The sequence below is a fragment of the Mycteria americana genome, chromosome 6 (genome assembly GCF_035582795.1).
Source record: "Mycteria americana isolate JAX WOST 10 ecotype Jacksonville Zoo and Gardens chromosome 6, USCA_MyAme_1.0, whole genome shotgun sequence".
NCBI lineage: Eukaryota > Metazoa > Chordata > Aves > Ciconiiformes > Ciconiidae > Mycteria > Mycteria americana.
In genome coordinates, this window is record NC_134370.1 from 15,627,125 (window position 1) to 15,640,563 (window position 13,439).

General features: G+C 45.2%; 1 protein-coding gene across 3 annotated transcripts in view; it reads right to left on the bottom strand.

Annotated features, from left to right (window-relative positions):
* SUFU (SUFU negative regulator of hedgehog signaling) overlaps positions 1–13,439 on the bottom strand; it is a 99,164-nt gene that overhangs the window by 30,078 nt on the left and 55,647 nt on the right. For 2 of the 3 annotated variants that reach the window (XM_075504646.1, XM_075504648.1), the window contains 3 exons: positions 12,336–12,408; positions 7,489–7,645; positions 5,963–6,074 (listed from right to left, as the gene is read on the bottom strand). In XM_075504646.1, coding sequence (XP_075360761.1) covers positions 5,963–6,074; positions 7,489–7,645; positions 12,336–12,408 — 342 coding nt within the window. The remainder of the gene's footprint in view (positions 1–5,962; positions 6,075–7,488; positions 7,646–12,335; positions 12,409–13,439) is intronic. The other variant, XM_075504647.1, reaches the window with a different exon arrangement.

Below are 13,439 nucleotides of genomic sequence, written 5' to 3' on the forward strand. Positions count from 1 at the left end.
CCAAGGACAACGCCAATAGCAACAATCTTCTTGCCACTCACATATCCCTTTGGAAAGCTGCATAATAACTACTGTCAGTGCTTGCAGGGGCCAGACTGTTCCAAACCTGCAGCTGAACTGGGATTGAGAGATCCAGCCTGTGCCACTGGCATCCTGCAGGCTCATGGGCAAAGTCAAACAACTCTTTTTATGCGTCAGGTTCCCCGTCTGTAAAACTGAGACATTTTTCCACGTAGGGGTGTTGCAAGGATTAAGTCAATGTTTGCAAAGCACTTTTAGATTCTTAGATGGGGAAAGCTATGTAGAAGTGCAAATTATTAGCATGGTGACCGCTCTGCACTTCTGCTGACGCTGGTTTTCCAGACATTTGCTTTCCTAGTTCGCAGGCTTGTCACCCAGCACTCAGCCTCATGCTGAGAGACACTCCCTAAAGTATATTGCCTCCCCCCATTCAGCATTCCTAACTCAAGCAAGACACCACTGAACAGCGTCTCGATGAGAGAGCATGCCTAAATAAGCAGGACTGGATTGGAAACTTACTGCTTAGTGGTTGCAGAATCAGAAAGTCTAGCCAGAACTAGACAGTTTCAGAGAATGCTGAAATGCTCCCCTTTATGTAAAAGTTTGCCTCCAAGAACTGAAGACAGGAAACCAGATACACAGACAACAGCTCCCCTCCGCCCAAGTAAAGCAGCAATCAAAACCCAGTGCAACTGGGAGAAGCAAAGTGCAGACTCGCCTTGAAGCAAATCCTACATCCTGATATTTACCGTCAGAGCTTCCTCAGAAATGCTGCTCAGATGGAGCTTGTTAATGTGCATTAACCCAGTGCTACTCACTGAAAGCAGAAATCAGCACGCCCTATTTACCAAGTCAGAGGAACTACATGGGCAGTGGACTCCAGTCCTGCAAGTGGTGCCACTCCTACTCATGCGCTCCAAGCCAGGCACACTGTGTGTCAGTCTGGGGTCATCCTGGGAGGACTTCTGGAGTGACACAACTCCTCCCTCTTCCCACAGGAGAAGGGCAACAGCCTGAGATGCTCAGGGTGCAGTGCACCAGAAGGTCACAGCCAGGACAGTCCTGCCAGCCCCACCTGCCTGAGGGTTGTTCCCTCTCTGTTTGCCAGGAACCTGCCTTCATTTCCCTGCACAGCTGGAAACCGTTCAGGGCTGGATGGAATTAGCACACGGGCACAGAGCTACCATATGTTCAGGTTTCCCTAGACTCCACCTGTCTTTCTGCCTGGAAATTGAATGCAGATGGGATTTGAGGTCTCTGGGGCATCTGTTGTGGGTCCCTGGACAAATGACCGCTGTGCATGAGGGGACCAGCGCATGCACAGTTATCTCGGAAATCCCAGACAGAAATAGGGGAATCAGGCATGTTGAACTACATCGCTTCATCCTTCTTGAGAAGAGGAAGAGCAATAAACAGCAGAGACACTCTGGAAAAGCCTTGTCAAAGTCATGCAGCCTTGGGAGACCTTTTTCCACCACTCAAGGCTCACCTTCAGACACCGGGGATGCACATGGGCATTACCTGAATCCTGGCATAATGAAATGTAACAATTACTGATAATTTTAGCCTCAACACGTGCAGTAATGCAGCATGCTAGCGCTAGGTTTCTACTCCATGCCTCAGCTCACAGGAGCAGTAGAACGGTCTGAGTCAGCCAAGGGGCAGAAAAACATCACTTTCAGCAACACTGCGTGATCAAGGGGACCCTTGAGGGGTGGAAAAAGTCAAGAATTCCCCTATCCCTACCCTGGCTCTCACTGCAACTGTGGCAAATTAACTCCTCTGTCCTCATCTGTAAAGTGGAGATACTACTCACCTACCTCACAGGAGAGCACAGAGCTAATTGCCAGGGACAATTAAAGACTCAGCCCCAGAACTTATTACATCAAGAAATTAAATAGCGAATGAAGCAAGACTCCACAAGTGTCACTGAACTTTGACATCTGGAGCTTCCAGCCCACTGAGGTCTTAGCAGCAGTGTTTAGTCTGACATGTGAATGTTCCCTATGGGTAACAGCTCGCCGTATCCAACAAGAGTGAACCTGCACGGTTTGGGAGACTGGGAGCCTTGCCCTTCTGTCTGTCTGAGCAGCATCTACTATGCTGATGGGTCCTAAGGAATAAATAACGCGCCACTGTAAAGTACATTTGTATTCATACACGCCTCATTTTTCCAAGCAGTAATCAAGAGTATTATGTTACCTATGGTCGAAATGATTAGTCATGTTTCCAAAGATTAATTTACATGTTCTTTTGTTTAATGCGTACGAACTGATTTAATGGCTGCTTATGAACTGAGCTAACAGTCATTTTGAGAAACAGATGTCCGATGCAGTTTTAAGCATTAAGAGTGCTTTTATTCATATCCTTAGGAGAAAAAGGGCTACACAGTCTACAGTAATAACACTAATGAATCAAAGTACTACAGCTGCCCAACAGGGTTTTGACAGAAACCAGCTTTTTCTCAAAGGAACTTTTTTTTTAGGACTCTAGGACAGTGAACAACTGGTAATATGCATGCTTAACATGTAAGTATGTGCTTTGCTGGAGCCAGAACACTGAATCAAGCCCTATCTGCAACCAAACAATGTAAGGCTTCTGCATAAGCGCTGAAAACTGTAACTACACAAAGACAGGGAAATCTGTATGGAATCTGGATCCTCCACATTTTATACAAATAAGTATTTGAAAGTTTGAGTGTTTCTGATACTATTTTGTGACGCTGAATGCAGAACAGGTTGTCTGCTTTAAACCCTGATAGATTATTGTGTGTGGGTGGTAGGGTTAGGATAAAAGAAAGGGAAGAAAGCTACTAGGAAAGCAGTTGGTGGCTGCAAATCTATGATAAATAAACAGCACATTCCTCTTCTGCACGAAGCCATTAGAGTCTGTGTCAGACTTTAACGTCCTAATGTCAGCTGGGTGCAAATTTGACAGCCTGGGGTTCTGCAGTGCTCCCTGTGGAAAGTAGATTTGGAACAATTTGCCATGCCCCAACAGAGCGTTTCTGTCAAGTTCCCGAGGAGCCTCTAATGCACCAGTTATTCACAGGACCCTTGCAACGAACCACGGGTTTGATATTTTATGGTCTGATGTGTACAGTGCAGGATATGATTACACACAAGCCTGCTTCCCATCAGCCAGCACCTCATAATCGTTAACATATTTATCCTTGTGGTGCCTCAAGAAGATGACACTGTTATTAGTCCCATTTTATAGATTCAGAACTGAAGTTCAATAGCTAAATCACTCGCCTTTGATTACAAAAGATTTACAGTGAAGGACAGAACTGAGTCCCACCCCTACCAAGCCCAAGCAAGGATCGCACCAGAAGGACCAGATCTATGTGCAGACTTGTCCTTCATCTCAGGTGCTTGTAAGTCTTATGAAACAACTATATCTGCACTGGGTTTTCTGTCTTTTGTGTCTCAGCCTTTGCCACTGCAGGTACCTGTAGGAAACATGGATGTAGATATATTACTAAATGCAAAAGCTGAACTCCTAAGTTACAGCCCTCTGCAGCAGCTAGAGAGTCTCCAGATCATGCTCATGTACTTAATAGCATGTTGAGCAACTTTGCTCAAACGCGTAAGACATGCTGAGACAGTGTATTAAGAAAGGCTGAGACCTAATAAGATCTTCCTCTTCTGCTTCATCTATACCGCACTGTGCTGGAAAATATGTTGACTGATAAGTTTTAGCCACAGTACGGGTAATCATCAGGTCTGATTTAAGTACTAGTTAGTTAGAGGTTGTGAGTAAACACTGCTTTCCAGCACAAACCACCCCTCTCAGTATGGTCAATGCATTGAACAAGTCCCATTGTATCTGCTACATGAATTGGAGAAGAGAAGCCACTGCACAAGTAGAATAAGACCTTTTCCAAACTCCTCTCAAAGTAGTCAGTAAGACAGAGGAAGAAAGTATTAGGACACATTGCTGTTTTAAGTTGAGGAGATCTCCTCTATCCCTCGGATACTATCACCAGAGTAACGACTGGCAGGACACACAGCTGATAGCTCTCTTTCCTTAACTGAATTGCTATTATGGAGAAACAGGCTAGCTATCAGTTTCCACAGTGGTAACCATAGACCTCAGAGAAATGTATTGATCTTCTAGGAGGCAAACATTGGGAACCAGCCATTCCTACCACTCAGGCTTTAGGTAGGGTGGGTGTGCAGCTGCTACAGGTAAGAGAGATTTGCAACAAAGAGCACTGTCATGGATATGAGGCTCTGAATTTGACCTGCCTTCCTCCCTGTCTCAGAACAGTTAAAAACCCAGGTAAATATTTGTGTGCTTCATCTTAGACCTCTGCTAACCTTTCAGCACTCTGTCTTGAGCATATCTCTGTTTATCTTACCCTGAATAACGTAAAGCTTTCTTATCTAAGCAACAACTGCCTCCCAGCATTAAGGCTTGCCCATCAGCTGCCTCCCTGACCTGATGTGCACCCCAAATGTTTCTGGTCGTCCCCAACTACTGCGAACTCAGAGCTTTTACTGGGCATGCAGATTCATGCAGGAGCCCAGCATCTGTGACAAATCCTGCTCAATACTTTTGAGCCTTCCAAAGCTGGGTGTGATTAGTGCAATTCAGATGGTATAATTTTATTTTTTCGGTGGGGCCAACAGGACCAACCTATGGTCCAATGGGACCAACCTTCAGGCAGGGAAGTACTACTCAAAATCTGAGTCAGGTCAGAATCTGGCTCCATATAATTACTATATTACCAAAGTAAGATTATTCCTAAAGCAATAATAAAGCCACTTGAGATTTTTTTTTATAAGCACCAATATCTCATATTAGTACACAGCATCAGCAATTGACATAATACTTACCCCAAAGGATTAGGCAACTCAGAAACATGCATACATAAGGCAAATCAGAAGTCATCCACAAAAAGGAACAAGAAAGGACATCAGGGTCCTAAGCAAGCATGAGGAATATTTTTCTCATGAAATGCTTGAATCAAGAAAGAAACAGGAATCGAAACAGAGCAGGATGCTGTCCCTGCCTGGCACTACAGGAAAGAGCTGATTTCATGATGATCTTTACTCTTGGAACAAGAAAGCACAAATGTTCATCAGAGACTAGGAAACCAAAGGAAATACCAAGATGAAAGAGTGCAGCAAAGATGCATGCCTTTCTGTATCATTTAGATGAAAACATTAAAATTGATGGAAAGACATTTAACTAGCAACTGAAATAAGCCTAAGAGGGGAAGGGGAGAAACCCAAAAAGACGAAGTGCAGATACTGCAGATGGCTTGAAACCACAGGTAATTTTCTGTGGTTCTATAGATTCTATAGAATCTATAGATTTTTTCTATAGATTCACTAAAGTCAAAAGTTGCAAATGAGGAGAGATCTACAGGCCCACCTCGTTCCACTTAAATCACCTGTTAGTCTACAGACTATTAGAGACCAGGGTGGTATTGGCATGTAATTACTGCCAGTACCTGCCTGCTTAAGCAAGGCAAGATCAAAGTCACTTAAAAAAAGAAAAACATTTTAACCAAAACGTTTGTAATTATGAGCTTGAAAACAAAATGCTCAGGCAAAAATATCAGCAAACACTCATCTATGCCACCCAGCTCTTTGGATACCATAGCGCTGTTCACCACAGTACATTTTATAGGGCTCAGTCCAGTCTGATTTCAAACACTGCACACTGTGAACAGCGGGTTTTACAGAACATAGTCAGAGCCACTCTGCATTAGCAAGCTTTGCCCAAAACCCGTCTCAAAATCTGCCCTCCTGAGCCCATTAACCCAACCTCAACAACTCTTGTCCCTCTACCCTTGCGCTTTGCAAGTATTTGCTGCTAGCCTTCCTCTCCCGTTGCCAAGTCTTTTCCCACTCAGCTTTAACTTTGTTTTCCATGCTGAGCTCTTTAGCCTCCCTCCTCCCACCATCTGAGTGTGCAGGGTGAAACTTACGGTGCTCGGTCGTGGTTCAACCCATTCTGTCTTTGTGCATTTATCGGAGGTAGAACAGGTTTGCTGTTTATCTCAAGCCCTCTCCGCAAAGTCTCCCTGATTTGCTCTGTATCTGCAGAGAGAATTTTTTTTAACATGATTTAGAGTCCCCAGAAACATCACAGACACAAGGAGATGTCAGCTTTTTTTTTTAAAGGCCTGTTTCTATGATGTGTTTCATCTAAACTCTTCCCCTTCAGAAAGAAATGAAGAGATGCCAAGGGTGAATTCTTAACAGCTCTTCCTGCACCTTAGGAGTTATTTCACTTTATAAAAACGAGGTGTTTGCTGTTTCTGCAGCTCTCACAGAACCTCCTGACACTTCCAGCCTTTGCACTGGATGTCACTTTTCCCATTAGGCATAACAGGAATTTGTTCCTTTACCAAATGAGTGCGAGGAAGTTCCTGAGTTTTTGCAATTGGCTTTGCAAATCTGTTGATTAATTGACAACAAGATTCACAAAAGAAAGGAATTTTATGCAGAGCAAACTTTAGCCTCAAGCTCACATTTGAAAATAAACTGCAAATTACCCAGTTCAGATGCAGTCTTTTTACTTTTTCATTTTCCTATAATGTCCAATGGCCAAATACTTTAATAGGATGATTTCCTACCTTTCTTAGAAGTTTCCTCATCTTTTTTTGAGAAATGTGGAAATCGGGTAGAGAAAAAAATATCCAAATTATTTCAAAATCTTTTGAAGGATATACAAATATCATCGTGTATACCTGTCTTGGGCTTTTAATTTGCAGAGCTGAGGGAAAATAGGCTTTTTAGATCCAGTGCAGTTCAAAATACTAGCACAGAAGCCAGAAGGAACCCTATATGCATTTAAATATTTTTTTTACCATGGACTTAAAAACAAGTAAGATACCATTCCTGTGGAAACCATCGTTAATTCCAGGAAATCTCAAGCCCTCAAATTTTACGTTGCTTCACCCATTTGAAAGGTAACATGCATAATTTCAAATATGTGTAATGGCTATGACATCTGTACCCTGAGACGGCATCTCACTGCAAAGGGGAACTCCACCGTATTTTATTTCTTCTTTTCAGAGTTCTGTATTTGCAAGAATCACTTGAGTTCAGCTACAGCAACATGCAGTGTCAGTCCAACTTGTCACCCAAGAAGTGACAATGTTAACAAGGAAGCACAGCCTGGGAAAATGCAATTGCTTCACCTTGCAGGTGTTTACAGTCCTGGTTTCACCCACTGCTCAGTTTAACTTTGCAGATTTAGATTAGAAATAGCCTAAGAACTGAAAGAAACATTTAGACAAAACAGTGCAAAGATCTCTTTTCCTCTCTCCTGCCTTCCTCAAAGAGGCCACACCAAAATTCATTTCGCTCCCCTGAGACATACTGAGCCTTCCAGTAACTGTGGTGTTTGTTATGAACCCCAAGATGCTGCATGACTCAGCCCACTGCCCAGACCCACCAGAAAACAAGCCGAAAGGTCATGACAGCCACTGGGCCCAGGACCTCTTACCTTTCCCAGAGAGCCGCCGCGGCTGGGTCCCAATGCAAATGCTCCTGCTGTCTTCGTCATCCTCCGGGGGCCGGCTGAGATCATCCCAGGCACATTTGGCACTCACACCACTCAGATTTGAGCCATCTGTCTCAATCCCTTTGTCAACTCTCTCCTGCTTGAAAAGATCCAAAACCCCAAGACTTTTTTGGGTGTGGCTTGAACCTGAGCTGGAACCCACCCTGGCTCAACCCAACCTTCAGCAGCTCCTGCATATCCCCTCTTCGTGGCCAGTTTCCACTCTCTGGCCCCCATGCTTTGATGTATCAGCTAAGGGTGACTGCCCACTGAGACAAATCAGGGAGCTGGTCTGAACTGGAACAAACCTTTTCCACAGCAGGTTGGTCTGAACTCCTGCCCCTTCCCCACTGCTTTACTAGGTGGCCCTGGTGGGCACAAAGCAGGGAAAAACAGAGGTAGAAACCAGCAGCCTGGGCTATGTAGAGTTGCCTCTTCCAGCGCTAACTCTACACCAACTCAAAGTATTTACGACACTACAGTGTATACATCTGTATGAAGCACAGCTTGGCAGTCTACCTATTATATGTCAATGATAACACACTCTTGAATAACTAAACTTAAGATCCCCTTCCAAACTTACCAAGCAGTCCCACAATGAAAACAGCTCACAGAGAGATTTGTCATTCACAAGAGTTCATCATTTGCAAACTGCCTGGACAAACATTGCTTTTCAATGTGCTGGGGTGTTCAGTAAAGGACAAACGTGCAAGGAGACAAGGAGACACAGGTCTGTGTGCAACGTGAAAGCTTTTGCATAGTTTTCTCTATCGGCAAAATACACAAATTCCCTCCCTTGCAAGTTGGGCTTTCCAAGCACATAACCACCGTTTGTGTCTAGGAAGGTGTTGCACGCCAGCCACAAGCAGCTGGACACTCTCTGACACCATGCATTTTCTCAAGGACATGCTGCATCTGTTGCCAGCAAGACTGCCCTAAGCTACAGCCAAAACTGCCCCAGGACACCTACCTGCTAGGGGAACTGGCACTAGTCTGAATTTCCACCTATGTCCCACAAGGGGGTAATGTTGAGCTGAACAAACTCAGGGCTGAGCTACAAGGGGAAGGGCTGCTCGCACCGCTGCCACCTCTCCCCCGGCACCGAATCGCCCGGGCTCGTTTTCCCCTCTTCCGAAGGGGTTTCCTTCTGGTATCGCTCAGTGGCACTAGCAAGACCTGCATCTCACTGCTTACATCTGGGTCACCTCAGAATAGGCGATAAGTCCACCACTTGCGGGACAGAAACTTGGAAGATTTGAGGAAAGAGCAGAGCTGTGTTACGCACAACAGGAGCGGATCTCTCTGCTCGTTGTTACTACCCTCCAGTTTGACCTTGCCACTGGAGTCAAGAGACCGTGGGAGCATCCAGCGCTTTGCAAAATCTGTTTGCTAAGAAGCAGTTTCCAGACTAAAACCCACATACATTCCTCCCCTTGCCCAGCTGCACATGCTGTGCCCTAGAAAGAGCATTGCCTGTTCTTGTGACCATTCAAAAGAGGATTTGTGCAGCTCAAAGATAAGCACAAGCACTCAGGGCGTGGTTGCACAGCAGTTTAACATGATGTAATTTGGAGTGGCTGCAGTCCCACCCTCCTCCATGTGCTCCTACCCCTTCCCTTGAGCCAGCTCCTTTTTTTTTTTCCGCTGGATCACCTCCCTAAACTGGCTCTTTGGCCCAAGAGCAGAGGCAGAAGCCTGTGGCTGGGGACAGGACCACAGCAGTCCTGACTTAGATTTAAGCATTCAAGAGACAGACTTCCTTCTGCCTCTCTCCCTGAAAGACTGCTCCTTGTTGGGATCTTCCTCTGGCGTCAGGGGAAACTGGCTTCTATGAAAATGTAATGGGAAAATCTGAGAAACAGTAAATCTGCTGGGATTTTCTTTTGTTATATCGTAAACATAAAATTAGTTGTTTCATCCAGAAATAGAAGTTGTGGAAAAAGAAATAAAAATACATCCGATCCTACATATGCAAATGATGCTCTAAGTGAGATTTAGCACGCGGCTCCTTCGGGAGCCCTCTGCGGAGCTCTGTGAGGACCCAAATCAGCTGGCATGGGGAGGCTTAACTTGTCAGCACAGTTATTTTTCATTCCAGTGATTGGGGAAGCATGGGAGAGCCACCAAACTTGCCCTGGAGCAGGGAACAGAAGAGCCCAGAGAACCCTGAGGACTCCGTCGGGCAGAGGCTCTGGTGGGATGTGCTTCTACATCCCTGCAGCCAGGGCCCCCGCTCGCAGGCACAGTCAGGGCCTCCGGACAGTGCGCAGAGCCTTGGGGAGGGCGAAAGGGACTCGTCATCTGCATCTCAGCTGGTTTGCAGAGCACTTCCTCAGGGGAAGAAGTGCTGCTCTGTTGGCATCCCTTGGAGATCAAGGGGGGCTGATGGAAACGAGCTGGCCTAAGGCAGCCTAATTTGCATGCCTGTTTTATAACGTTTGCAAGTATTGAAGGGGGGAAAAAAACCAAAAAACCCCTAACCAGTGCAGACTCTCAGCTGGAGCAATGCACAGCTTTACCCCATCTTTAGCCAGCAAAGATGTGCCTGGGCTGAGGGGCTGTTCTTCCTCCCTTGAAAGGGCAGCCTGAGCAGGAGGTTGGAGGAGCCCAGGGCAAAGGAGGTTCAGCTTTTTCCTTCCTCAAAGAAAGGATGTTTCTGTCCCATTTTCCTCTCAGCATGTGGGGGGGATGGTCTGAGGCTCTTATAAGTCATTGATCCCTTTCTAAACGAGCCAGAGCACTGCAGTGTGACCCACAGAGCGGCAACCACAACTCAGGAAATTCAAATCAGCTTTATTCTCTTCTGAGATATCTGCTAAAACAGAAGCAAAGCACTGAGAATCAGCGCAGAGCTGGGGACCAACAGGGATTGTTTGACAGTGCTGCCAGGGAAATCTGAATGGCCTACAGGGAAGCCTGGCTGAACAGAAAACAGCCAGCGTTGCCACAGCGTTAATTGCCGACATCCTGGGATGACATCTTAGTTGGGATCCATTCTCGGCAGCTTCGAACAGAAAGTACAGCTGCTGCTGCCAGGGCTGGGTTTAGGCCTCAACCAATTCCCACAAGAGACAATGCAGCCTCCAAACAAGCTCTGCCCGCTTCCCAGGCAGGCAACGTGCTCGCCTGCTCCTGGGAAAGTTGTCCGTTTTCTCTGCCTGCTCCCTCCCTCCCCTCCACCTATCTTCTGCTGCTGCCTTTCGGCTCTCACACACCCGGTACCACCACCAAGAAAATGCCAAGCGAATGACACTTTATCCTTTCCCCGCTAATTAGAGCGGGAGGCTCACAACATGGCTGAACCCAGCCCGGCACAGCCTTGCTCCCCATGCTCAGCAAAGGCGCTTTGCGGGACTCAGCACCGCAGCAGCAGGTTTTGCCCCGTGAATCCCCAGAGGCTGCGGCAGCAGAGCAGGGAGGAGGTACGCACACACCTGCGATATGTACTACTGCAAGGGCAAGAGAGAACAGAAACAGGAATGCCTTCGATGTGAGGAAGTCCGGAAAGACCACAGACATAGCAGCTTTCAGTGGTAGGACACACTGGTGAGGCAGAGGTACTCTTTATTTGCCTTAACTTGCCTTGGCTGACTCAGATTCCAGTAAGCTGAGCTACTTTTCATTTACAGTAAATTGAAGAAAACCCTGTTATCATTCGGAATCACCAGCATGCAGAGAACAGACAAACACCCTCCAGGAGGGGAGAGGGCAAAATTTTGAAGAGCCTAAAAACTTTATAGGACTTGCAGTTGTATTAGCTCCCACATGTGGAACATTTTTTTTTATGTCTCTCAGACTGGGGTTATTTTAGATGAACAAATCCTTAAAAACAGTAAAAGTAGAACTTGGTGTTGTTCTTAAGCTTTCAAAATAAAAGATGCTGTGAGGCAACTGAAGGTAATCAGATGCAGACACACAGGCCATACGCAAATGCAATAGCTTGTACAAAACGTGCACATATGCACGTGCCCTACCAGGCCAAGCCATAAGTTCTCTGTTAAAGGCAAATACTCAGTGATCCACTGAAACAAGGTCAGCACCATACTGGATTTGCCTGGGACCCATGTACTCCAGTACCATAACTCTGCTGAAGGGATGCAGAACTGTCTCCCAAACGCATGGATCAGCAGTAGCCCATGGAACCATAACCCCTCCATAGAGGTCCTATTCTGATCTTTAAACTTCAGAAATTAACTTGAACTCTGAAGAAAGTGGTTTGATATATCTTCCTGCATGGATTATTAACAACTGCATGATATACTTTTGGCTTCCCATTATTTCTTAGACACACTAACTACTTGGTCTCAAGTGACATCTTACAGGAATGAGCTACACTGTCACATTTGCTGTGAAAAAATATTACTTAGTTGGTTTTGAGTTTTCTGCATGTTATATCTCCTTATGCTTGCATATAAAACAAAGGAGGAATTTCCTGATCTATCATCTCTAAATCTTGTACTGTTCTATGTTCTTTTATCTTCTTCTATTTTCCTCCTTCCTAAAACATGCAGTCCAAATCTTACCAATTTGTCTCATATATGAGACTCTGTTTTCCTGGTCTCCCTTCTCTAAATTTCTTCCTAGAGCTGCCATCCACCCGGGGCTGGACATGCGCACTCTTGAACCACCTCGGAGAGGCCAAAGAAAGTCTCTAAGACTTTCCTGGAATTATTGCAAACATTGAGAAGATCACAGCACCTTTACAGAAAATAATAGAACTGTTTTATACCATTAAACCAATTCTCCCTGGCTACTACAAAAGACATGACATTTTATAACTAAAGACATACTTGCAGATGTGGATCAATCTCAAATATTGTCTCTCCTCTTCGCATATCTGTTATCAACCAGGGGCCTCCAGCTCTACAAAGAAAGAAAGAAAGGTAATGAACTAAACAAGCACTTTAGCTAGTATTCCCCAACGGAGTCCTCAGAGGGGACGTGTACTGGAAGGAAGCACAAGACAGAGTTTAAAACAAGCCTAGAAGCCCTTCTGTGTTGTGTATACATCCCATAGCATGCATTTGTCCTTTACATTTCCCAAATACATAATGAAAGCCCTCCATGACCTAGCTGTTAGCTGCCTACTGTCTGGCACCACCAAGTCTTGCAAAGCAGTCAGGATTGACACAGGCTGTCCCCTGTGTGGACCTACTTACTCATACAAGACTGAACTGGGTTGTAATCTTACAGATAACTGAATTGGGACTGAGAAGTCCAGTATAGCCTAGGTCTAAGAAAGATGGGCAAGGCATGGGGTCAAGATTTATACCTCTATTACATATCTAAAGATGGAGCAGGGTCCCAATGGGACTGCACTTTTTGCTGAGATCGGCAGTCATGTTCAGTACCGTAAAAAGCTTATTGCTCTGATAAATATCATCACAATAGACATTTTGCCTGGTTAGTACTTAATGGTCAAGTACTCAGATGGTTCAGGGAAATCTTTGTTTTCATTAGCAATAAAAGTCGGAAGGGTCAAGATGTTTCCCAACAAAGGTGATACAAAACAGATTACTGTGAAGATGAACTACTCAAAGACTTTAGGTCACAGTGCAGGCAGACTGCAGAAGTCAGCCTTAGATGGTGCTTTTCATTTGAAGTAAAAACTGAAGTCTTTTGGAATGGCCATAAAAAAATTCATTTTTTCATGAGATACTTTGTTATTGCAGTCAAAAGCCCCTTCCTCTGGCCTTGTCTGTGTTACAGTCTCCTAAAGCGCTTGGAGTGGGAGCAATAAAAGTTAGTATTTTATAGCTTTTTAGATGCATCGATAGCCACTCTTTTTTCACATCACTTTGGAAGCTGTTAATTATTAACTGCAGAGGTGCCACCTGCTTCAGTCCCTCACTGGGATGCAGGAGACTTTTACCCTTTTACCCTTACTCTCTCAT